Consider the following 24838-nt stretch of genomic DNA (forward strand, 5'->3'; position numbering starts at 1 on the left):
GCAATGTAATACTTGTCATTGAGATAAAGGACATCTATTGGCACAAACCAGTGAGTTAAAAACCCTTTCATGATAAAATAACATTCACTCTTTTAGCTACTTTTATTCGTCTGAAAAACTCAGCTGACGCTCAGTTCAGCGTACCACCTTCCACCGAGTTAAAAAAGAAGGACAGAAAAGGACATAATAAAATAGACCTTAAATTTCATACCCCAGGTGCCCTGGCGGCCGGCGGGAGCTCTTGTGCCCCCCGCCACGGCCTCACATACCCCTTGTTGCCTTTGGGACTGAGAAATGCAGGTGTGGCTTTTCCCTGGGGGTGAGGAGTGGTGGGAGATTTTCTCCTACAATCATCAACTGTCTGACACAAAACCCCCCTGCTCAAAGCTCCCGTAGCCCCGACTGTCTTTGGCAGAGAAATAAGGGAGGGAAAATAACCCCGGCTGTATCACACGGCTTTCATTAACCACCACGACCTACCCAGTAAGGCCAAAGGGAAAAAAAATGTCTCTTTGCACTAATGAAAGCACATCTCTAACGTACCCTCAATGACAGACGATATAAACACTCTGCTGCCGGGCTCAGATGCCTCCTCAGAAGGCCGTGGCTCTCCCCCTCCCCAGGCCACGCTCTTCCACGCGGGGTGAAGTGCAGGGGGCAGTTGCTTTGGCTTTATGGCCAGGGGGACCCGGGAGCTGGACCCGGAGGGAAAACACAACCCAAAGGGGTGTGAAGCACCTTGGCAAACCCCTCTGACCCCGAGGGGCTGAGTGAGGAGCAGTACTGACCCCCCCCACGGGGCGTGTTTTCCCGGGGCCAATGCAAACACAACTGTAACAGGCTCCATGCATAAATAAATACCATCAACGGAAAGACCTCAAACCCAAAGGAAGAAGTTGCCATTAAGAACCACGATGCATCACACTGCTAAGGGTTTGCCTCATGCATAAACATGGCAGCGCTGATTGGCAGTTGCTAATTATAATTATAATTATAATACGACACCGTCACACAGGACAATCAGCTCTTCAGACCAAGTAGCACAAATGTAGAAAATAATCCTTTTTTTTTTTTTTTAACTCGTTTTTCTTTTTTTTCCTTTTTTTTATTCCCCTCCCCCCCCCCCCCCGACAGAGCAAATGAACACAGATTGTTTCTTCAGCAAAATATGAAACTGTAAACTTTGGGCTCGTTCTGCAACTTTTCCCCCCCCCGATCCATAACAACAAAAGAAAAACCCACGGGGAAGAAAGACTCGACGTACATTTTTAAGCGTCTAAGTACAAAAGCACAACCTAAAACGTAGAAAGCTTTTTTCTTCTCTTTTTTTTTTTTTTTTTTGTTTGTTTTTTTTTTTTTTTTGTTAAATCACAGTTACCAAAAAAAAGAAACAGTGAGTAATTCCTTACGTATACGCTATAATAACGTTAATAACTCTAAACAGCTACTCTCTATGAGGTATATCGGAGACAACTCGGCGAGGGATTGCACGGTCTGCCTTGCCAACGTGCCCGGGTTGTAATAAAGCTTTGGAACCGTGGAGAGAGAGATTCAGAGAGAGATTAAAAGAGAGAGAGAGAGAGGGGAGAGGGAGGAGGAGGAGAGCCTTTGGTATTTTCAGGAGTCTGTTCTTTGCAGGGCTGCGTTGCAAAGCACCACAGTACAAAGCCCACCCGGTACGATCCGGCGGCCCAGTTAAGCTGAGGTATTCACAGGAAGAAGGATAAAAAAGCGAAAAAAAAAAATAAAAGCACGAAAGAGAGGTTTCTAGACTGGCAAAAACCACACGGTTGCTTTGGTTCAAGCAAGGCACTCGTCCCGTGGTAACGGCGCTCTGCGAGCGGGGCTGAGCCTGGCGGGGGCCGCGGGACCAGCCCTGGGGACGGGCTGTGTCCGAGGGCACCGGGAACGGCGGCTCCCCCCGCCCCGAAGGCATCCTGAGAATTATTATAGCTTTGTGGCGAAGGGACACGGAGAGGGAGGGAGAGAGGGAGAGAGAAAAGCACACTTGTCACGTCCCACCGCTTCCAACCTAAAGCCCAAAAGAAGCCCGAAATAAAAGGCAGTGCTCAATCAAAGCGGGGCGGTAACCTCTGCGAATCCAAGGGCATGGCTCAGGCACATCCCTTAGGGAAAGGCCCCGCAGCCCGGGCTGGGCTCTGGGGGGAAGCCCAGGGGCACAGAGCAGTGGGGGGATTGGTTCCAGTGGCACAAACCAGGCTGCCAGCCCCGGGTGCCAAAGGGCACCGCTAATTCCCCGACCAGCCTGGGAATAATCGCTCGGGAACGTGGGGCTAACGGAGCTTAATGGAGCCTCAGCCTCATTGCTAGCTCGAGAAAAGTAATGAATTGAGTTTTATGTGAAAACTGCCATTGTAAACAGCAAGCAGAGGTGAGGAGGAGGGAGCAGCCCCTGGGCCAGGTCCTCGTGGAGGGCACGGTGCCCCCAGAGCAGCCCGTGGGCACAGCCTGGATTCGCCCCCAGGGCAGCACAACTCTGAACGCCTGGGCTGGCAGGAAGGCAGAGGGAACACAGCAAAGGGCAGTCGCCAGAGCGGGCAGCTCCCAGGGAAGCGTTTCTTTGGGAATCTGGGCTCAGCCGAACGTCACCGAGGGCGGGGGAGAGCGGTGGGGGAGCTGTCAGAGAGCACGAGCAGGATGCAGACCGCACAGAGAAAGAAATCTTTGGTATCTTTGGTATCATCAACACGATTAAAATTACAAATGGAAAAGTCAGTGAGGTAGCCTCTTTGGTTCTCACTAGAAATACAAAGGTTTTTTTTTCTGTGGTTTGTTTTTTTTCTTTTTTCCTTTTTTTTTTTCCCTTTTTTCTCTTTTTTTTTTTTCCACACACAGAAGTTCATTCTTGGAAGCAGCTAGTTTAAGGGTTTCTCTCTTTTTGCTTGGCATGGATTATTTTACCCCCAGCTTAAGCTTTAAGAAGCCACAAAGTTCAGGCAAAAAGTATCCCAGTGTCTTTTTTTTTCTTTTTTTTTTTTTTAAACTGTTTTTCCGAACACACAGTTTCAGGTTTGAGTATTCATTGCTTGTCCTCCAAGTTGGCTCTGCTGCTCTTACAGGAGATCAGCTGTAGTGCTTCAGAGGTAATTCTAAATCAAAAAATAAAAAACTCTACAGGGGCATCCTGGGGCGGGGATGAATAAGTTAAAGGAATAAGTTAAATAAATTAGTTATATCACGAAGGCTTCATGTGCCATAATAAAGGTACGTCGCCCTTTCCAATCGGATTAACTTAAATAACTTAAACTTTGACACTCAAACAAGTAAAATTAATTAAAAGAGGGAATTAAAGCTGGACTCCTGCTTCCTGGAATGAGTTGTTTTTCCCTGTCCAGCAGAACCTGGCTGCTCTAGGGAGCAACACCAACTCTTCAGTGGATTTACTGACAGGCTTCGCATCTCTGATGCGCTGCAACAGTCAGATGGACAAATAAGCAAAATTAATCCCAAATGAGTTCATAAAGGAGCGAATTAAATAGTTGCAAATAGCTAACGTGGGAGCCTGACCCTGCAGTCTGCACTTGGGCAAAGCTCCCACTGAGTTGAAAAGCTCAGATGCAACTCAGACTGAACAGAGATCTCAGGACCTGCCCTAAGACTAAATCAAATAAATTATATTATTGATAGATACTATAGCGGGTCAAAACCCACAGGTGTCTGGGAAAAAAAAACCCAAAAATAAAACCATTTTAAGCTTTGCCTTTTTAAAAAAATCTAACCAATAAAAATTCCCCTTATTAAATACAAAGGAGGCCGAGTAGAAAGTTTCCCCACGTCTTAAAAGTACTCAGGAACTGTGACAAGCAAGGAAAGCACCGGCTGTGTCCGAAGCCAGCTTGTGTTGTTACCGTGTCTTCCTTGGGGAGGGGAGATCCCCCTTCCCTCCTGCGGGGCTGGGATCCCCCTTCCCTGGGGCAGGGGGGAGCGAGGTTTGCTGGTTGGGTCCTTCTCAGGTCTTTGGGTTCAGCTGTAGGGCAGAGAGCTCCAGAATAAAGCTATTCAACCGAAGTCATCGAGCACATTCCTTGTTCCAGTTAAAGCGATATCCAGGGTTTCTGGAAAGTTGAATTCATCCCGGCTGTAACTCCGAGTTCCCGGTCCGGGAGATGCTGGGATACTCTCTGTGCACACCAGTCTTTTGGTGGCAGACTAAATAAAGCAACAAGTTACATTACCCAGCTCTATAGGTTCATAAATGTAGGGCACAGAGTCGGGATTTGGCTGCTGGAGTCGGGATTCGGGCAGAATAGGGCACGTACTCTGCTCACCCACACGGGGATCTCCCCCCACAGTCCGGGGTTCCAACGCCCCTCCTCTGAGGGAGCTGCTACATAAAAGCCAGGAGGGGGGCGGTGAGATGGGAGATGTCACAGGAGGGGCCACGAGAGGGGCAGGGATAAAAAAATGCAGCAGGATTTGTGGATGAAAACGGTCTGTGATTGTTGCCCAGCCCAGAGGAGCCTCGTGGTGCTGTTTGTTACCCAGCCCTAAACAAACACTGTCACAGTTTGTGATCGCACTGAGGAGGAATTTGTAAATAATGGCAAAAGAAATTTGTAAATAGATTTGTAACTGACCCAGATTGCCTTTGTTAGGGCGTTGGGAGGAACTCTGGGCAGGAATAAAAAGCCCCCAGGGGAGGTGTCCCTCTGCTGAAATGTCCAGCACACGCTCAGAGGGTGACTTGGGCTCGTTCCCTGCCTTGCAGCTGCAGGAAGGGAAGGTGGGAAACGGGCACTGGGACTGGCATCCCTCCCCAGGAGGGAAGGGACGGACACCTGGCACCGCTGCAGACTGTGGGGGGACACTGCCAGCGTGAGACACCTCCCCTGAGGGCAGTGCCGTGCTCAGAATGCACGTGGAGGGGCTGGTTGGATGGACACCTGGGTGGGGATGCACCTGGAGGGGATAGTTTGATGGACACCTGGGTGGGGATGCACATGGAGGGGCTGGTTGGATGGACACCTGGGTGGGGATGAACCCTTGTGGAAGGGTGGAGGGTTCTCAGCTGCTGTCAGGTACAGGAGGGGGGCTGTTCACAGCTCTGGACACACAAAGGAGGCCGACACACAGGTCACCCCCACCCCACAGGTTTCTCCTGCAGGGAGGAGACGTACCAGCGTAGTATCCCAACATCTTGCACTCGGAGTCGTGTGGGGCAGAGACAGGGGGAACAAATAAACCCACCCCTTGGGTTGCACAAAGACTCAGAAGTGTTACCTGTCCAGAGACCAGTGGGGTTGTGTTGCATTAGTCGTGCAAGAGGAGAAAACAAACTGAAACACAAGTTGTGAGAATCCTCATCTTTGGTATTGTAGCTGTTGAGGTTTTGGTTGCTCTGTTCCTTGTTCTTTTTGAAAAAAACTGCATAGGCACAAATTAAAGACAATCTTCAACTTTGGGATGACTGGAGTTGTCAAATGAAGCAGCAATTGTACTGGCTTTGCTTTGTTCTCGTTCTTGGTCAACCCTTTCTTTGAGATCTGCTTCCGAAAACGTCCGAGGTGTCTGTAAAACACAGTGTGGGACTCGTTTGCTTCCTGACGCGCTTCCTTGCTGTTGGTTTTTATTTTTTTTTTGTTATTTTTTTTTTTTTAATTTTTACTTTATCTTTCCGTGGAACAGTTCGTTGCAGAAGAAGTAGGTGCAGAAAAAACGTTTCTTTGGTTTCGATTAAGTAGCACATAAAAAAAAGTTCTCAAGTGTCTCTTCGAGAGCCGCGGCCGCGCTCGGTCACCGCTCGCGGCGCTCGGAGCTCGGGGGGCCTCCCCGGCGCCGCCCGACCACCCGCACCGGCCATGGCGAGGAGAAATGGCGGGTCAGAAACATCTTTGGCTTGCAGGAATCCTGTCTCTTTGGTGTGCTGTGTTCCCGCCGGCTCGGGCGGCGGGCGGGGAAAAGGAATTGGGGGGGGATGCGGTGGGGGGTCGATGCGGCACGTCTGAAACGGTCGGTGGCGTCCGGAGGGCTCGTTCCTGGTTTTCTTTTCCTGCTTGAAAGTACCATAAAATACCAAAAAAAAAACTGAACAGAAATGCCTGGAACGCTAAAAAGGTTTCGGTAACCAGGACGTTGCCGAGGAGAAACCAGATTCCGGGAAACCAAAAAGGGTGTAAGAATGACCTAAAAAAAAATCCAGATCTTTGGAAATGTGTTCGCTCCGCGTACTGTAGCAGTTCCATCGACCTCCTGAGTGTGCCTGAGGTGCAAACACAGACCTTGGGAGGAGCTGCCAGCTGTGCTTGGGGCTCCTGCGGCGTTCCCGGGATGTCAGGCCGCAGCCGGCACGGCCCCGGGGAGCCCAGGGCTGTAGCTACGGCTTTGTGCTTGATACTCTGAGCTCGAGGGAACTGAATTGCTTTGATCCAAGAACAAGCTGATTGAGTTAAAACTAAGGAAAACTTAAAATTCGATCTTTCTTTTTCTCCTCGAAAAACGCTCAACGAAAACCACGCCTGAGTTCAAACCCGGGATCCGGGGTTCTTTGGTGCCGGGCTTTGTGCTCCGTTCTGGCGGGGCGGTGTGGCCAGCACACGGCAGGCACCGGATCGGGAGCTCCCGCCGGCCGGGGAGGACCCGGGCTCAGGAGAAACTCGCCTCGGGAACGGCTGCCCCGCCTTTCAGACCTGCCTCGCCCGTCCTGAGCTTTGCGTTGACCGGGGAAAGGTGGACGTGGAACCGGCGCCTGCTGGGACCGCCGGGGAGCCGTAGGATCGCCCTCGGGGACGGCTGGGCTGGGGTGGTGGTGGGAGGATTGTGCTTTAGAAGTCACCGGTGGAGGGCCCCGCGGGAAGCCAAGCCGCTCTCTCTGCCGCGCCGCGCCGCGCCGGCCGTGCCCCTCAGGCCTTGGGGCAGCTGCCGGGGGCCGAGGAGGAGCCCCCGGAGCTCAGGTCATCCTGCCACTTCTCCAGGCTGCGCCGGCGGGCGTTCATGAAGAAGTTGCTGACGGTGGTGAGCTCCAGGCCCAGCTGCTGGGAGATGGTGATCTGCATTTCCTTGGAGGGGCGCTTGTTCTCCTTGAAGATGGCGAAGAGCGTCCGGCGCTGCAGGTCCGTGAACACCAGGCGGGATTTCTTCTGGGAGTTGTTCCGCTCTTTGCTGGGCTCTTGCTCTTTGCGTTTGCAGGCTGGGAAGGGGGGGGCAGAGACAGAGAGAAAGTGTCAGGGTGGGGCCCGCAGACCCACCCGGTGGCTGTGACACCGGCTGAGCCGGCACTGCTCTGGCACGGGGGATCTGAGGGCTCCCGGGGAGATCCAGGGGGCTGCACTTGCACTCCCATCCCAAAAACCTCCCAGCAGCCAGGAATGACACTTGCCACGTGAGTTTTATCCCTTTAAACACCCCAAAGCAAACCCTGCTCAAAGCTTTGGGTGACCACCAAGGGCAAACCCCCCTCTGCCAGCACAAACTGCCACGGCCCAGCTCAGCCTTCCAGGGTGGGGCTCTGGCACCACCTCCCCTTGGTCCTTCCCTTCTGCAGTGTCACCAGGGCACTGTTCCCACTGTTCCCACCTCCTGTCCCCCTTCCCGGGGTATCCCCCAGGGGTGAAGCCTGGCGAGAGCTCAGGTCGGGCAGGGCGGCAGTGCCGGCCCATGGCTGCGCCGAGCGCCGCTAATGGCTCCTAAAACCCTCCCTATTAATAGCTCCCTGTATTTATTAGCAGAGGGAGAACAGCCAGTGCTGAAAGCAATACCACACACACTTAAAAATAGCCCTGCCAGGGCCGTCTGCGCCGGGCACGGGGAGAAAATCCATATGTTGACATGGTCGGGGAACGCGCCGGCACAAAACGGGCCCGGAGAATTGGTAAGGGGGCAGGCTCGAAGCAGGCCTGTTAAATAATTCTGCAGGCCTGGAATGTGAGATGAACCCGGCCCAGAGGTAGGACTCAGACAGTGGAAATGTCTGTGATTAACCCAAAGTCGGGCCGGAGCTGGGCAGGCACAGGGACTCCAACTGGGAGCTGTGGGAACAGGGAGCAGCAGGGATGCTCCTGCCTGGACACTCTGGAGGTGTCCCAGTGGCCAGAGTCGGGTCTCCAGAGCTCATCAGCCCAAAGGCATCAGGAGGCAGGAATGTGGGCTCTCTGACTGCTCCTCTAACGTCCTGCTGCCTGTCTGAGCTGCAAAAGCAGATCTGAGGCTGGGTTTCCTTTGCCATGTGTCCAGCATCCACGTGGGGATGGATGTCCCCAGCACCGGCAGCTTTGCTGCAGCTTCTAAAAGGTTCCGGGACACTGGGCCGAGTGGAGTGTTTCCTACCATCACTAATTTATGTCCAGAGATGCTCTGTGTTTTACAGTTATTGGTAGCTGGCCATAAATAATGCAGAGGGATGTGCTTTTCGAGGCATTCAGTAAATACTTGCCTTGAACTGTTGGGTTTGCTCTCGAGAAGGCCCCAGGAAGGTGAATGCTGAGCCTGGGCAGAGAAAAACGGGGGGAGCACTCTCATAAAATCAGGAGGTTTTCCAGGAAGAAAGAGGAAGGTTTTAAGGGTGGAGGGTGACACCCTGAGCATCACTACACTCACTATTCCTACTCATGGTTCATTTCCCTGCTTTTCTGCCACGAGAACTCTGATTTTCCATCTTCTTCCCCAGAAGAGAGGAACTTAGCCAGCCCCATGCATTCCAAACAGCCAGAAATCCTGAAAAATACCTAGGGGCCCTGGCAATGAGGCAGGGAGAAGGGGAGCCACTTGCGGGGCCGGGATACTGGACATGGCAACAAAACAGCTCCCGGGACTTTCTGGTTCAGGATGTTTTTACTCCTCGGGCAAAAGTGGCTTGGAAAGAGCAGGTGTTAAGCAGGAGCCAAGCAGAGAGCAATATTCCCTTAATCCAGCAGCAAGTCCTCTCCCCACGGCTCCTGAGGATAAGCTGTGACTATTGATCCCCCGTCTGTGGTTCCACGGGGGTGCCGAGCCACTTAAACCCAGTTATCTGCCTGATGGAAATAAAGCTGCTCCTCCATTCCATTTCGGAGACAACTCCGTGTGGGGGAAATGTAATTACCCTGCTAACACTGAGCACAATGAAATGACCATCCAAACGTTTCCCAAGGATTTGAAATGTTTTTCTTTGGCTGTGATTCACTTAAAGCAACCCCCCCCCCCCCGTATATATCCCTGTTGCTACAATCTCTTAAAAACTGGGCCTCAGAAATCAATTTGATTACCTCTCTGAATTAAGTATGCACGAAGGAGAGTGATTGGGATCAATACAAATTAGGTTAAGTACTCCACTGTGTACAAAATCATTATGGAACAAGGAACAATCGGAATGAAGATGCAAATAATCACATTGTCGGGGTGGGCACGGGGAGAAGCAGGTGTGTGGAAGCTCCAGGAGGCAGATTTCCTGCCCCTTGCCAAAGCTTAATGCCTGGGCACAGGGCCCTGCCCCGGTGCCCATTAGGGGGGGATGAGAACTGCTGGAAAATCACCGCTGCTCATAAATATGTTCCCTCTCACTGAGAGATATTTTGGGCTCGGAGACAATTTGTGTTTTGGGAACCTGCCAGCCTCCGTGGGCTTGTCTAATAATTCCTTTGTGCAGCCTTTACCAGCGGTTTGAGTCCCTTCTTCCACAATGGAGCAGTTGGATTTTATAGCTCAAAAACCCCCAAACAACCCCAAAACACTCCAGTGTCTCTTTTTGATTGCATTTCTATCTGCCATCAGCGAGTTGTCTGGCTGATCTTATCACCCAACCCATCTGAGATCAGTCTATTTGGTATGATTTCTGCCTGCAAAAGCCCTCTGTAAATCAGAGAAGCCTTTTATGCAAAAGCCTGCAAGATGGATAGAGCTGGATACGAAATCTTTTAGCTTGGAAAAAAGAGATGTATTTTCTGAATAAGCTTTCCCTGCATATTCATCGCCCCAGTAGGATGGGCTTTTTCCAGGGAAGGCAGGAGACAAGATGGGAGCCTTAAATACAAACAGCCTGCCTTCAGAGGGAGGGGAGCCTTCCCTTTTGCTGTGTCTAGTGGGGATAAGATGAGAAGCCAAGGATTTAAAAGACAAAAAGTGAGATTAAGGCGAGCCATTAAGGATTTTTTTTGTACCTGTAAGCCCTGGCTAGGCTGGGAAATCCCCATCCCCGGAGATTCCCCTCAGGACCAGTGATGTCTGCAGCGCTCTGCAGCCCTGCTTTGCCTCTGAGCTCCATCCTCTGTGGCCCTGCAGAGCCCGGGTTCGCTCTGAAGGCAGCGACGGGGGAGCTGCTCTGATGAGAGGGCTCTGCTGCCTTCAGCCCTCGGAGCCTTGGAACAGGTTCCTGCAGGAAGCTTCTCATCCCCCAGCCACGTCTAATTGGGAGGGAAGGAGCAGCCCCTCGCAGCTGGCACACGGCAGGAACATCCAGGACAAGATTTTGTGGATAACACCGGGGAGGAGCGCCGAGGAGGAGCACCTGGGGCCACAGGGCTGAGCCAAAACGCCCCTCCCAAGAGCCAGGGAAGAGCCAGCACCAGCCACTGGAAAATAATCCTTTGGGCAAAAATGCATTCCTCTCCACAAATGAAAGGTGGAGGTTTTTGTCTTCAGAGGAATATTTGAGTTTGGGATATTTCGGTTCCAGTGGTGACAGGCAAGAGATGCAGGAAAAAACAAGATGCTGGGGGGGAAAAAAAAATCTTTTAAGGAAATAGCGAAGGACAGCTTCAGAATGAGTAAGACATGGTGATCAGTTCATTGGGTTTTGTTTAACAAAGGAGAGGGGAAAAAATACTGAAGTGCATTTAATGACAGATGCGCCCAGATTTAACTTTATCCAATAATCGAGACACTGGTAAAGCACAAAAACAGGATTCGAGTTTCTGCAGGGCAGAAACGCTTCCAGAAACGATGTGGAACCAACAAAAAAAAAAAAAAGCTGGGCCAGGATATTATTTTGGGAAAGTCTCTACGTGGGAAATCTAATTAATCACCCGGCACCGCAATTTACTGCATGGATTGCTCAGACACAACCACTAATCTATAGCCAAAGGGAGCACCCATATTTCAAGCCACTAAGCACCTTTCAAAGAACCTTTAGGTACCTGTACATTTAGTCCAGCACTAAGAAATACTTTTGTATATAGATGTATATATAGAGATAGATAACAGGCTTGATACAGATGTTGCTGGGACTTAATTTTTAGCCGTAGCTACAGACGCAGAGCCTGAAAACGCAGGGCACAGAGTGCTGGTGAGGCACAAAGAGGCGGAGAGGACGGGCGGCCCACTGTCCACAGCACCTCCTCCTCCCTGCCCTCCATCCCTCCATCCCTCCATCCCTCCCCTGCGCTCTCCGTGGTGCTGACGGTGCCGCCGTTCCCCCCCCGGGCGGGTCTGAACATTTGTTTCGCGTTTGTCAGAGCCCCCCCAGAGCCCCCCGTCCCTGCCCCGGCGGGACACTCGACCCCTTCCCCCGCCTGCAGCCGCAGCAGGACCCCAAACCGGGAGCCCCCCGGAGCTCCGAAGCCGCACGGAACCGCCCGTTCCCGCCCCAGAAACCCCCGGCGAGGGAGTCTTAAAGACCCCCGAGCGCAGAGATAACAAGATTAAATTAGATCAGAACAGAGCAGGATAAACAACGTGATCTTCTGTAATAAGAAGAAATGCTAAGCGCACCCCTCTGCTCCACCTCCCACAGGGACAGGGGGATTTCCCTCCGAGGACAGCAGATTTTGGTCCCATTTGGGAAAAATTTTCAGGAGTGACGGGGCAAAGAGTTGGTGAGGGTTTTTTTTTTTGTTTTGTTTTTCAAAAGTCTGAAACACTTCAGGCTTTTTCCCCGTGCTCAGAGGGATTTAAGCAAGCGAGTAAAGGAAGCGCCGAGGCAACGGAGCCGCTTATTCACACGTGGTAATAAAGGGAAATTAAAATAATCGATTTCCTGAAGGGAAAGGTAATTTGCAAAGGTCTTTCCCACTCCGCGGGGAATCCGTGCCCACTCAGCGCCCGGGCTCTCTGCAGACTTTGCTCCTGGATGCAAAGGCATTCGGGGGGACTGGGAAAGGGGAGATCCGGAACGATACAGGCACAAAACTCCGCGTGTAGCCGCGGTTCCTGATTTTCTGCCCTCTCCGTAGGGCTCCACGGGGAACCCCCACCCGGGCCCGGTGCTGGGAAGGAAAAGCACCAGCAGCGTTACTGGAAACGAGCCGGCTCAGGTTCCAGATCAATGAAAACTGGGTCCGCGCGTTGATGCTCCCGTTGCCAACATTAATGCTCTTTTAATCTTCCAAACATTATCCGCATCGATTTCCCTCTGGATGCGCGTTTGTTGGCGAAGGCGACACCGCCGCGTGCCCGCCGAAAAACCCCAAACCCCTTCTGCCCCCCTGAGGCTCCCGTCGCAGCCGCCCCCCGGGGACTGCAGGTCCCTCCTTGGAGCCGAGGAGGGATCCGCATCCCTCTCCCGACGGGAGCGGGGCAAAGCCCGAGCACCCTCCTGGCTTCTGGCCACCCCAGGCCGCGGGTGTTTAACCCGCAGCGCTCCGGGCGAGGGGTCGGGCGGGGATTTCGGCCATCCGTCCTTCCCGGCTCCTCGTCCCCCAGCTCCGCCGAATCCCGCCCCTGCTGCCCGGCGTGCGGGGACTCTCCGCGCCCGCTGCCCTCAGCCGCCCGCCCGCGGGGGAGCGCGAACGCGCGGGGATCGATCCGCTCGGCTCGGCATCGATGGGAAGGAAAGAAGGACGGGCTCGGTGGCACAAACAGCCCCGAGCCCCGGCCCGGCACCCTCCCCGCGCTGCGCTCTGTCCCCCGCGTCTGTGCATCCACATCCACGGGTCCCGCTGGGGAACTGCCGACCGGGGGGCGAGCGGCGGCCACCCCCGGGCACCCACCGCGCTGAGCGGACAGCGCTCCCCGCGCCTCCCCCGCCCTACCCCGGGCGGGCGCTGCCGGGGGGGTCAGTCCCGGGGGTCAGTCCCGGGGGTCAGTTCCGGGGGTCAGTCCCGGGGGTCCCTGCCCGCCGCCCCCCCCGGCCCCGCAGAACAATGGGGGCTGCGCCTCCCCGTGCCCGCGCCAGGGGGAGCCCGCGCGGCCGCCGCGGACAATGCGGCCGGGCCGGGATGTGCGGGGTGATGTGCGGGATGATGTGCGGGGCACACGCGGGGCCGGCCCCCCTGCTCGCGGCCCCGCCTGCCCCGGGACGCGGGTCCCCCGCCCGGCCTGCCCCGCGGCGCTGGGAGCGGCAGGAGGGATGCTGGCGGAGAGCGCACCTTCAGCACCGGGCCCTGGAGAGCGGCGCCGGCAGCGGAGCTGTCCCTTCGCCGGCCCCGAGCCCCGCACGGCTCCGCACGGGGCCGGCGCTGCGGGAGGGGGGACGGGCCGGGCCCGCACAGCCCCGGGGTCACGGCGGAGCGGGGACGCGGCCGGGCCGGGGCCGGCGCTGCGGGGCCGTCCGGGCGGCGCTGGGCTGGGAGGGTCGCGCTCCGTTCCCCGCACCTACCTGCGAGCCGCAGGGCCGACATCCTCTGGAACTCCGGCTCCTGCAGCCACTTCCACATCCTGCGGAACGTCTCCCGGCCGGACTTGAGTTTACTCCAAGGCTTGGGGTTCCGCAGCAAGTCCGAGAGGGTCCCCTGGGAGCGGCACAGCACCCGCTGGGCGAAGATGGCCTGGGGGATGCTGTAGCGCTTCAGCTCCGCCGTGATCCTTTGTGCCACCTCCTTGGTGTTGATCTCCTCCAGCTGCCCCGCGCCGCTGCCCTGCGGGCCGTTGGCGGGGGGCGGGCGGTCGCGGCCGGGGGGCAGCGCGGGGCCGTGCGGGGGCGGCGGGCCGGGGGGCGCGGGGTGGTGCGCGCCGTTCAGCGGCGGCAGCATGGCCGGGGGCGTCCCGAGCCCGCGGGGCAGCGGCTGCTCCCCCCGCGCCAGCATCGCCGCGTGCGCCTCGAAGTTGGGGCTCAGCATCTTGTCGGGGCCCGGCGGGCCGTAGCCGTGCAGGCCCTGCTGGGCGCCCGGCAGCGGGCCCAGCCCGTTGCCCAGCGGCGAGAGGCTCTGCCCCACGGCCGGCACCTCCTTGTAGGGCCCGTACAGGCTGTTCACGGCCGGCAGCCCGCGCTCGTCCCGCATCAGCGCGAAGCCGCCGCCGGCGCCGCTCGGCAGGCGCTGGTGGTGGTGGTGGTGGTGGTGGTGGGCGTGCGGGTGGGCGTGCGGGTGGTGGAACTTGTCGGAGACGGCGGAGATGGGCGGCAGGGGCTGGAGCGGCGTCAGCGTGGTGTAGGTGCCGCTCATGCCCATGCCGGGCGGCGAGGCCTCGCAGGGCACGCTCATGGCGTGGTGCAGCGGGATGGACAGCTCGGGCCGGTACTCGGCGGCGCCGTCCAGCAGCGAGGCCATGCTGGGCACCATGGCGGGCCGGGCGGCGGGGGGCAGCTCCTGGTGCGGCGGCGGCGGCGGCGGCGGCGGCGGCGGCGGCGGCGGGGGCGGTACCCGGAGCGGCCCCGCGCCGCGGCCGCCGTGGTGCGGGCTGGGGCTGCCCATCAGCTCCGGCTCGTGCCCCGCCGCCCCGTGCAGGCTGCCCAGCGGCTCCATCGCCAACTCGGGGTTCATGGCGCACGCACCCGGCTCCCCGCCCAGGCACCGCCGGCCGCCGCGCCCGCTCCTCATCCGCTCATCGGGGCGGCGGCCGCCGCGGCCCGGGGCCGCCCGCGCCCCGCCGGCCCCCCGCGGGCAGCAGCAGCGGCGGCTCAGCCGGGCCCGCCGCGCCGGCCCCGCGCCATGTCCTCGCCTCGCCGCCGCCGCCGCCGTCTGCGGGCGGCGGGCGCTGCTCGGGCCGCCCCGCCCCGGCCGCGCCCCGGGGCCGGGCCGGCGCGCACCGAGGGGGCGGGGCGGGGCAGCGGGGGGCGGGGCCGCGGGAAGGGAAGGCCAATGGGCGCGCGGGGCGGCCCGGGGGGGGCGGGGCCTCGCGGCGGGCCCCGCGCGGCCCTTAAAGCTGCGCGGCCCCTTTGTGGCGGCGCGGGCGGCACCGGGAGCGCCCCGGCGGGGCACCGGCACCGGCACCGGCACCGGCACCGGCACCGGCACCGGCACCGGCACCGGCACCGCGGCTCCTCCCGGCACATAGCCCCGCGCCCCGCAGCCCCGGTCCCGCATCGCCCAGATCCGCAGCCCCGGTGCTGATCGCTGCTATTGGCTACCGGTTATTGTGGCAGCAACGGGCTCGGTGACAGCGCGACGGCCGCGCATCACCCCGGGACCGGCGCGGGCCCACGTGCCCTGCTGACACACGGCCGGGGGGTCCCGCTCGCCGCGCACACACGGGCGGACGTGTCTCCCCGCTCCCCGAGGAAGGGCCGGTTCTCCAGGATGCCCCTGAGCCCCCGGGGCTGGCAGGGGCAGGGCTCAGCTCCGTAGGGCACGTGGGGTTGGCACAGCGGGACAGGGAGCTGTGGAAGCAGGACCGTGGAGCCAGGAGGGCAGCCAAGCAGGCAGCGGGAAGCTGTGCAGGCAGATGAGGAGGGGGCGGGGGTCCCGATGGGCACAGGGCCCATGGGGACAGGATCCCCCATCACCAGTGGCAAGTGGGGACTGACCTGCTCTGGCACAGCAGGACACCCGTGCCAAGACACGTTGGGTCGTGCCGTGCCAGGCCATCCAGCTGCTCCCAGCTGTGCTTCTCCCACTCCTTTAATCAGTAAGGCAGTGGCGGCAGCAGCCGTGTCCTTGTGTTTTGTGTCATCCTTATCTCAGCCCCGATAACCATCTCTGCCTTCGTGAAGGTCCCACCTCCACTGGGTCTTTCCGGCAACAAAATGGGAGGGGGAAACAGGGAGAAATGTCACCTTTAGGGCCATCAGTTACCAGGCCACTCTCCAGGGGGACTGGAATGTCCTTGCAAACAGGTTACGTGTGTCAGCACCCCGTTCCCTACAGATTGGATCCGTTTCCCTCCACGCTGCCGTCGCTGTGTGTCTCTGGAGCTCACGGGGTTTTCCAAGCTGCTTTTCCAAGCTGGCACTAACCAGGCGGGTCTAAAGGGAAGCTCTCCCCACCCCAGCTACTCCTGCCGCTGTCAGCCTGCGGTGGAGAAGGAAAAAGAAAGGCAGAAGGAACCGAAAGCCCTGGCGTGAGGTGCCTTTGTTCAGGGCAAGTTATGCGTGAAATCTTTTTGTCCTTCCTAAAGGAAGGCAAAAGTTGCAGTTGATTTGGGGAGAGAGAGGCGAGTGTGGCCCTCGGGGGGTGGAGGTGCCAGGGTGGGCAGGCTGGAGGGGGTGGGTGGGCAGACCCCAACGGGAATCTGTGCTGGTGTCGTGTCCTCCCTTTTCCTCTGTTTTCCTCCCTTTATCCCCTCTTTCCCCCTTTCCTTTCCTTGTCTTGCCTTGCCTTCTTCTCCAACACATTCATCAGGCCTGACTTCGACCTTTTCATTCCAAACCTGCACCTAGTGGCTGCGTTCCCTGAAGATGTTTTATTACACACGGTAGTTGCCCAATTCCCGACGGCAAAATCTCCCCGGGAATCACGCCGAGGGCGTATCAATATCTGCACGTGGTTTGGCTGTGCCCAGCCTGGCGGCTCCATCCTGGCAGGGCCCTGCAGGAGGGGGCTGGCTGTCCCTGGGCACCCTGGCAGGCCGTGCCCCAGCTGCTGTGGGCAGCAGGAGCAGGGCTGGAGAGCTCCCAGCTGCCCACACGGCTACCCTCGCCGGAGGCTTTCCCGGTGCTCCCGGGGGAGGGAGGAGGGAATTGCTTTGTTGGCTTTCCTCCCTCTCCCTGCCTGCAGCCTGCGCTCTGGCCGGGTGCCCTCGCTCCCCCCCGAGGGGCAGCTTTGGGGTGTCCGTGGAGTGGTGGGGTTGGAGGGACTGCTCCCTGTCCCTCAAACACAAACCCTGGCACCTGCCCCTCTGCCAGGCTCATCCCAAGGATAAATATCCGGGATATCAGTGATGGGAAGCACACAGGGAGCACAGGCAGAGGAGCTGTCACAGGCAGAGGCCCCTGCCAGCCTGAGGCACTTGTATCACTGGGAGTTCCTGTGAACTCCTGAAAACCCACGGCAGAATTCCTGCTGGGAATCACTGAGGACACCTCACAGTGCTGGAGCAAGTGGCCAGTCCCCTGGGAAGCGGCCAAGTACCAGGAGTGGGTTCTAAGAGGTTCTTGGGAATGTAATTCCTGTGAATGAGCAAACCCCCAGAGCTGAGCCGTGCCCAGATTCCCAGGTTTTGTATCTCCACATATTCCAGGGGAGTGCAGAACGTGATCCATCACACCCTGCTTGCTGTGCTGCAGGATGGAATGTGGGGAACATTCAGCAACACCTTTGGCAACCCCTTTGGGGAAGTTTTCCAGCCAAATCTGCCGGTGGCTGGGAGCAGCTGGGGACACCACGAGAAGGAAGAAGCGGACGCGGTGGAGTTTTACGGACTCTCAATGCACAAGAAACCATTTTATTTAAAACCAACGCATTCAATATGGGGTTATGGCACATGAGTCAACGCTGCAGGCACATCACACCGCGGGGGCACACCGGGGGCTCACTGCCACGAGAGGAGCCAGGGCAGGCTGTGCCGTGCAGCCCTGGGGCTGGACACACCCCTGGCCAGGTCCCAGTGCCCCCAGCCCTGCTCTCGAGGCTCTCCAGGGGTGGGAGGCTGGACACCAGTGTCCTTCCCACCGCTCACCTGAGACGCGCCCTGGCCCCTTGTGAACATCAGCCATTTCAAAATAAACAATGCTTTTAGTATGGCCATTAATTATGGAACCTTTATTACAATTATGGCATTTTTTTCTTTTTTTTTTTCTTTTTTTTTTCTTTTTTTTTTCTTAAATATTTCTATTTTTTTATCGAAAACAACTCCCTCAGGCATTGCTGAACTGTAGAGCCATTGGAATGGAGACACATTCATTCACAGAAGACCTGCTTTTTCATGTTCACAGTCAGTTCTGTGCCACAAACACTTGTTTTTTGGTTCCCTCCACGAGCAAACCCGGCAGCCCAAACGCCTGTTTTCGTGAGCCTCCTCTGAGGAGATGCAAGCAACGAAAATCCCCCCCCAGGATGTATGAAAGGAGAAAGGGAACACGCATTTCCAATCCTATGTACACCCCCAGCACCCCCTGAGGGGGGTCCTTGGCCCCCCTCCCTTTGGCGGAGGGGCTGCAGCAGGATGTGGCTGCCCCTGGACAGGGTCTGTGTGCCCATGGAAGGAGCCAGACGGGAGGATTCCTCTGGATTTGGGAACCTGAAATGTCCTGTACTTACAGCTATTGATCCTGCTGCATCAGCTCTCTTGGCTCGTCCAGACATGAGAGGGAGGGTTCTCCCTGAGCCATCAGGGACTCGTGCAGGAACATTTGGGGCTGGATAGAAGGAAGGAAGAGCCCAGCCGAGGTGCTGCTGGCCGTCCTGAGCAGGGAGGCCCCTTCTGAACAACAATCAAATAAGCAATAAGGGACTGGTTTATCAGTGGAAAGGCATTTCTGCTGCAGAGAGGCACTGTCCTCTCCATCCCCTCCGTCCTCGGCCCTCCCTCGGATCCCAGCGGATCCCCCGACGAAAGCTGCACCTTTGGAGGTGGTTTTCCACACCTCAAAAAAAAAAAAAAATATTGATAGGGAGAAGCAATTTACTTTGGGCTGTGCTGCGCCATCGACCGCGGGGCGGGAGCCCCGCTCGGATCAATGATTCCGGAATGTTCCGCGGGGGCTGCGCCGTCGACGGGGAGTTCGGCTCGGAAATCAATGCTGTAATGTGGAGCTCTGTCGATAATGTTCTCCTGCGCTCCCCTCTCCCAATATTTGCGGCGGGGTTTGTGCTTCCTCCTCTGGAAAGTTCCGGGCACTGTCCCTCTTTCAGGCTCCAAAAACTGCACGGAGCACATCAGGCCCTGCTTTCCTTCCGATATAACAATGGCAGTTCACATTCCTTTAATTTGCTGATTAGAAATGATCGCTCCCTGCAGGCAATGGATGAAGTGCCCCTGGATAAAAATATCTGGCATTAATAAGCACGAGCCCCTGGCAGGTTCAGGCCCTCACAGGTGATGACAGCACCGGTGAGAGGTGAGAATATCCACCAGGAGCTGAGCCAAAACAGCCTCTGGCCCAGCAAATCTGGGAAATGTGGGATAATTCCAACGAGGAAGGGAGGCAGGGGAGAACGGGGCTGGCTCTGGGGGCGGTGGGGCTGCGGTGCCACGATGGGCACCAGGAGATGCTCGGGGCTGCTTGGCTTGGGGGTTGTGCCAGAGACCTCCTTCCTCACCTCCTGCAGCTGCTTGGAGGTAAAGAGGCTGAGGAAAAATAGCACGTGCCACTTTAAAGTATGGTTCAAATGGGATTTTGCATCCCTTTGTCAGTGTGTGGTCAGTTCTCACACAGAATAGGAAAAAAATGTTTAAATACTTGCTGTAACAAGGAACCTGGTTATTTCCCAGGATTCTTTAAACCAAGGCATAATGGCCCACATTTCCCAGCCCTCAGTGACCCTCAGGTTTGTCCTGTCTCCAACCAGCCTGATTTCCTCCCGTGACCGGGAAGTGGGGCCACTATTTCAGTTGTTTGAGTGGGGAGACAGAGATGTAAATGGGGAAATCTCTTAGCTTTAAAACAAATGACCAGATGGGAATGAACTTGCTTCAGCCTCTCTAGTCTGGACCGGGATGTGTCCCAAATGGAATTAAAACCCCGAAGTATTCCAAGAGCGATATAAACACCTAGCTGAGGTACGAACCGTGTCGTGACCTCCTTCTTCTTCTTGTTGTTATTCTTTAAAAAATGTAAAGTTCAGGAAATAGGAAAATACCCGGGCGGTGGAACTCTGGAACTGGCTCGTGAGGATGCACTGGGATTCCCAGCGCCACGGCGACACCGAGCTATCGAGAGCAACAGAGACAAAAGAAGCAAAACCTCTTAAAATCTAGTCCTAACGGGGAAGGAACAATAAAACGGAGGGATTTTTAGTGGGAGGCTAAAACATGAAGAGCTCTTAAAACATACTGAGCGGCTTCTCTAGGAATGCAAGACATCTCCACTTTGCTGCTGCACAAACCGCACCCACGGAACGCGATAAAAAGCTGCTGCGCCGCTAAACAAGCTGAGACCCCCGGAGGGGCAGGGGCTGAAAAGCATCTTTACATCACGGAAAAGGTTTTTAGGGCGGGTTTGTTTCCTTTTCCTTTTCAGACTTCTGTCTGGAGAAGGTTTAAATTCTGGATTTGGGCACTTTTTCAGGCGATCATTTGGCACTTGGAGCTGTAGGTCCTTAGGCACAGTGCGACAGGGTGAGCTTGGCCAGTCCTTCGCCGTGCATCCTGTAGAGCAGCTGGAACTCGGCGGGCAGCTGGTGGGACTCCTGCCACTTGGTGGTGAACTTGGTCCCCTTCTTGTCGTAGTAGTGGTACGGGAGGTCCTCCCGCGTGTTGGGGTCGAAGCCGAAGGGCCAGAAGCCGTACAGGTGGATCTCCTCGCAGATGGCAGAGGCCAGGGTGTACATGAGGATCCCCGTGCTCAGCCGCTTGGGGGACAGGTGCTTGTTCCGCCAGTACCTGGGGAGAGGAAGGGGTGTCACAGAAATGACCAAAGGATGTGCTGAAGCAACGACAAAGCTGCCATCGCTCTCAGAACGAGCAGTGTCAGACTGTGCCTGCCACGTCAGGGAAAAAGAAACATGGGAACGATTGTACAAGTTGTATTTTGTGAAGGCAAACGCGAGGCAAGCCCACCCACCTGTTCACGTGCTGCATGATATTCCCTGGCCAAGCCAGCTGGACCTTCAGCTGCCCTCTGTGCTCCACGAAGAAGTCGACCAGCGTTCTCGTGACCGTCGCCGACGTGTGGAAGAAGAAGGCGGGGATCCAAAGGATGGCCCCGTCGAGCTTTTTCAAGCTCAAGAAGAAGTTGTTGCGGTCCTGAATGGTCAGGAGGTTGTTGTAATACTTCTCCAGGATGCTGGGGTTGAAGGTGGTGAGGTTGGTCTTCCTCCCCACGTCTTTTTGGAAAGCCTCGGTCGGGGCGAAGTTGCAGCGAAAGACGAAATCCGATTTATCGATCTCCTGCCCGCACTGGCTCCCGGTCAGGATCCCGCTGTTCCCCACCACGGCACAGATGTTGTAGTGCTTGTTCAGGATGGGAGACACGTCGGGAAGCAGGGACCTGAAGTTATTGCTGATGGAGAAGACGTACTTGTGGCTGGAATAGTCGTAGTGCATCAGCTGCCCGATGCGGACGCTGCTCTTGGTCAGGGAGAAGTTCTTGATGACGTCGACGTGCTGAAGGATTTCCTGCCTAAGGGAAAAGAGCAAAAGAGCAGAAAACACGGACTTACAGCCCTTTCTTTTTGCTGTGGCAATGGCTTTTAGATTAATATAAATAACTGGGAATTGGGGAGCTGGCTCCTCACCTCGGGCTCTGCTTCTGACTGGCACCAACTGAGGCTGTGTCTGTGCCTCTTGGAATTGTGTCGGGATTAAAACATTGGGCTGTCTGTGTAAGTCAAGGGTACAGCTCGTGGTACACCCTGGTGTGGGGAGTGTGTGACATTGTCCTGTTTGTGCTGGGACATGGTGGGCAGGTTTCTGCTGGGGCTCTGTGGGTGCACCCCGGATATCCAGCTGAATTAACAGGAGCCAATTTATAAATATCTCTGTCTTTATGTCCTCATTAACAAGCTTTGAATCACAAAACCAAGCGGCAGCCTCTGTCTCCATCTATGCAAATGTAGTTCCTTAATGTCTCATCCACCGGCAGCTTTACAAAGGTTATTAGGGAGACTTACAAAGCAAACAAAACCAACCCTGCTCGGGAATTTCCCTCGCAGGGCATAAAATTAGAAACCCAATACCACTTTATTTGCTCGTGTTTATGGAAAACAAACAACCTTTCCTCCCGCTCTCATCCTCCAATGTCTGAGCATTAATGGAGTCCCACTGGGTGCCCTAATTACGGGCTCTGGCTGCCGGACAAGTGCAAAGGCAGCTCCTGAGGCATCAGCTAAAATCATCGGGGGGCGGCACAGGGACAGGCTTATGGAGCTGGTGGTGCCAGGAATGGCCACTGTCACACAGTCCGGGATGTCCCAGGGAAAAGGTGGCACGGGCAGAGTGCCACCTCCCCTCCGGAGGGCAGAGGGCAGCATATGGTGGCACTGGAAGGGAATAATTTGTCCTGCTGCGCCTGGAGAGTCGCCTGAAGGGAGGAGAGGAGCCCAACCCCTGCCCCGAGGGGTGCAGCAGCCCCATCCTGCCTGGCTGCAGAGCTGAGGGGCCTGGATTCCAGCTCCTGGGGTGGGATGTGTGAACTGTGAGTTGTGAGGCGGCCCCCGAAGCAGCGGGCGTTTGTCAGGACAAAATGACAGTCCAGGATGGCAGTAGCTCTCTGAAATGGCTAAATGGCTCTATTTTCATCTCCAGAAAAGTTTAATCTGTGTAATCAGCAAATAGATAGAGCGCCCAAAGCCGTGTGCCCGCCCCCGCCGCCGGAGCGGAGCCGGAGGCAGGAGCAGCACTGCACTTGCTCAGAGCTGCCGGCAGCTGGGAACTTTCCCTGGGCGTGTTTTGGCCTCCATGAACGTGGCACTCCATGGCTGTTCCAGCCCTGGGTGCTTCCAGTTCGAGCCCCCGGCCGCTTCTCCCGGAGGAATGACACTTTAAATCGCGCCCCAGGAAACTGGGTCGCGTCCCGGCACGATACCGGGTGTGCTGCAGCCCGGTGTCCTGCTCCGAAATAATCGAGCCTGCCGGGGCAGCTGCAACCGTCTGGGGAAGCGCTCTGATTCAGCCTTTGTCTCTCGCCGCCGGCAAACCCCTCGGAGCTCAGAGGGCTGAGCAGTCCCTGAGCGCATTCCCTGAAATCCCGGGGGCAGGGGACAGCCCGGCCCGGGCCCGGGGGCTCGCTCACCTCTGCTGGGCGAAGGCGCTCCGGTTGAAGGCCCACCTGGAGGGCTTCTCCTGCAGCTCCTGGCTCAGGGAGTTGGTGATGGGCACGAAGGAGGGGTCCAGGAACTTCAGCGCGAACTGGGACCTGGGGAAGGGCGCACGGGCACCGACCCACGCACGGCGGGCGGGGACACCCCCGCGGGCACGGGCGGGGACACCCCCGCGACACACGGACACACAGCCGGGCACAGACACACGCACACGGACCCGCCGCCCGGGACCCGCCGTGCCCGGCCCGCCCCCGCCGCCGCCGCCATCAGCACCGCGGACAGCGCCCGCCGCTCCCCGCCCGCCTGTGCCCGGACCGGGCCCTGCCGGGCTCTACCGACCCGTTCCCACTCGCCCCGGGCGTTCCGCGCCCCCAGCCCGCGGTGCCGGAGCCCTCCCGGCCCTCAGCATCCCGGCGCTGCGGATCCCACGCCCGGCGCTCCATCCCCGCTCCCGCCGTCCCTCCCGCTCCCCGGGCCGGGCAGGGCGCGGCCGGAGCCGCATCCCCGCTGCCGGGGGGACCGGGGGCCGCCATCCCGGCCCCCCTGCCCGGCCCAGCCGGGCATGCCGAGCATCCCGAGCATCCCGGGCCGCGCTCACCTGAATCCCGCGTGGAACATGTACATGCGGGGCCCGGCGGGGCCGGCGGCGCGGGGCGCCCCGAAGATGTTGTCCTTCTTGAGCGAGACGTAGCTGATGAGGGAGAGGATGAGCAGCGCGACGCTGAGCATGACGAGCCCCAGCACGCTGGCCACCCGCACCATCTTGCAGCTCCGCATGCCGGAGGCGGCCCCGCGGCTGGGCGGGTGCGGGGCGGCCGCGGCGCTACATGGGGGGCGGCGGCGGGGCCGGGGCCGGGCCGGCACCGCCGCGCTCCGAGGGAAAATGGAGGGATGGAGCGCTGAAATGGCAGCCGGGAGAGGCAGCCCCGGCCCCGGCGGCGCCGCCGAGCCTCCCCCCGCCCGCCCCCGGCCCCGGCACGGCCCCCCCGCAGCCGCCGAGAACGCACCGCCAGCCCCGGGGGGCCCCGAGTGTGCCCACCCCGACACCCCCGGTGTGCCCAGAGCACCCTGCCCGCTGCCCTGGGGGCTCTGCAGCGATCCCCCAAAAGGCTGGGGTGGCCGGGGGAGGCTCAGACTGGCAGCCCGAGTGCCGCAGGGACCCCCCAGACCCTCTGGATGTGTGTAGGGCTCAGCCATGGGGAGCCCGGGCTGCTGGGGACACTGTGACTGGGTCCGGGTGGGTGCTCGATGTCCCCAGCCCCCTGTGACACATTTCCCTGTGACACCATGGCACATGCAGGGCTGCAGGACCCCGTGCTGGGCAGTGCAGAACCAGTGCTGGCTCGGCAGACCCTCGTTCTTTAAAAGCCCGGTGTCCGGGGCCAGGTTCATTAAACCGGCCCCTAAATCACACAGCAAATTCCACACGAACTCCAAGAGAGCCTGACTTCTGAGCCGAGGAATGTCCCTCATGAACATGACTTCTGCGTGCTGCACTGCTCTCCATTCCATTTCCAACTCCATTTTTCCCTCACAAAGCTTTGCCCCCCCCCAGCCCGCTCTGCCTCCCGGCCCCGAGTTCACTGAAGTGCCTTATAAATAATAAATCTTGTCTTTGTAGCCCCGTCCTTGCTCTGGGCTATATCCTACACGCTCTCCATGCAGCAGGCTCCCTTTGAAGAGCAGGAACACGAGCAGCTTGCAGGGCTGGGGTTTGTGTCACAGCGGTGCTTCTCCAGCCTGCAGTGGGAGTTCGACCCGAGCATGGCCCCAGGTCTGTATCCCGCTCCTGTGGGATGCCTGTAGCTTTGGTGGAGGGAGAGGAAAGGCTGGGAATGGAGGATATAACAGCTGTAGTTTCTGACTGTGTGTCCTGGGGCTGGGAATAAACCCTAGAGTGAGACTGTGCAGCCCTGGTGTCACACACCTCTGCTGGCACTGGGAGAGCTTCCAGC

The 24838-nt window shown here is 57.7% G+C and overlaps 2 protein-coding genes across 6 annotated transcripts; both read right to left on the minus strand.

The window, feature by feature from the left end:
• Positions 1-45: 45 nt before the first annotated feature.
• ONECUT2 (one cut homeobox 2) lies at positions 46-14624 on the minus strand. Of its 5 annotated transcripts, none has more exons than XR_007901292.1 (3): positions 13466-14624; positions 5242-7147; positions 46-4156 (listed from the first exon to the last, which is right to left on the minus strand). XR_007901292.1 is itself a non-coding variant. In XM_051774585.1 (3 exons), exons 1-3 carry the CDS (start codon positions 14565-14567, stop codon positions 6861-6863), a joined length of 1317 nt encoding a protein of 438 aa, XP_051630545.1. In that variant the 3' UTR covers positions 46-6860. The 5 variants fall into 5 exon arrangements, 2 of the variants coding, with proteins under 2 accessions (XP_051630545.1, XP_051630544.1); XR_007901291.1 differs by having other exon boundaries at positions 46-4920; positions 5003-7147; XR_007901290.1 differs by having other exon boundaries at positions 46-4904; positions 4946-7147.
• Positions 14625-17384: 2760 nt separating this feature from the next.
• Positions 17385-23726, minus strand: ST8SIA3 (ST8 alpha-N-acetyl-neuraminide alpha-2,8-sialyltransferase 3). Its single transcript, XM_051774610.1, has 4 exons — positions 23482-23726; positions 22856-22978; positions 20687-21244; positions 17385-20505 (listed from the first exon to the last, which is right to left on the minus strand). The coding sequence occupies exons 1-4, from the start codon at positions 23658-23660 to the stop codon at positions 20223-20225; spliced, it is 1143 nt and encodes a 380-aa protein (XP_051630570.1). The 5' UTR covers positions 23661-23726; the 3' UTR covers positions 17385-20222.
• Positions 23727-24838: the final 1112 nt, after the last annotated feature.

The sequence above is a fragment of the Manacus candei genome, unplaced genomic scaffold (genome assembly GCF_025592945.1).
Source record: "Manacus candei isolate 608988 ecotype Guabito, Panama unplaced genomic scaffold, ASM2559294v1 h1tg000209l, whole genome shotgun sequence".
NCBI classification, from domain to species: Eukaryota; Metazoa; Chordata; class Aves; order Passeriformes; family Pipridae; genus Manacus; species Manacus candei.

Bases quoted from the DNA above. Each gene is read 5' to 3' on its own strand.
- ST8SIA3 (XM_051774610.1), bottom strand. From the start codon at position 23,660: ATGCGGAGCTGCAAGATGGTGCGGGTGGCCAGCGTGCTGGGGCTCGTC. The intron at 22,979-23,481 runs GTGAGCGCGGCC...GCCCTTCCCCAG, and splicing joins ATGTTCCACGCGGGATTCAG to GTCCCAGTTCGCGCTGAAGT. The intron at 21,245-22,855 runs GTGAGCGAGCCC...CTTTTCCCTTAG, and splicing joins AGCGCCTTCGCCCAGCAGAG to GCAGGAAATCCTTCAGCACG.
- ONECUT2 (XM_051774584.1), bottom strand. From the start codon at position 14,624: ATGAGGAGCGGGCGCGGCGGCCGGCGGTGCCTGGGCGGGGAGCCGGGT. The intron at 7,148-13,465 runs GTAGGTGCGGGG...CCCCCTTCCCAG, and splicing joins GTCGGCCCTGCGGCTCGCAG to CCTGCAAACGCAAAGAGCAA.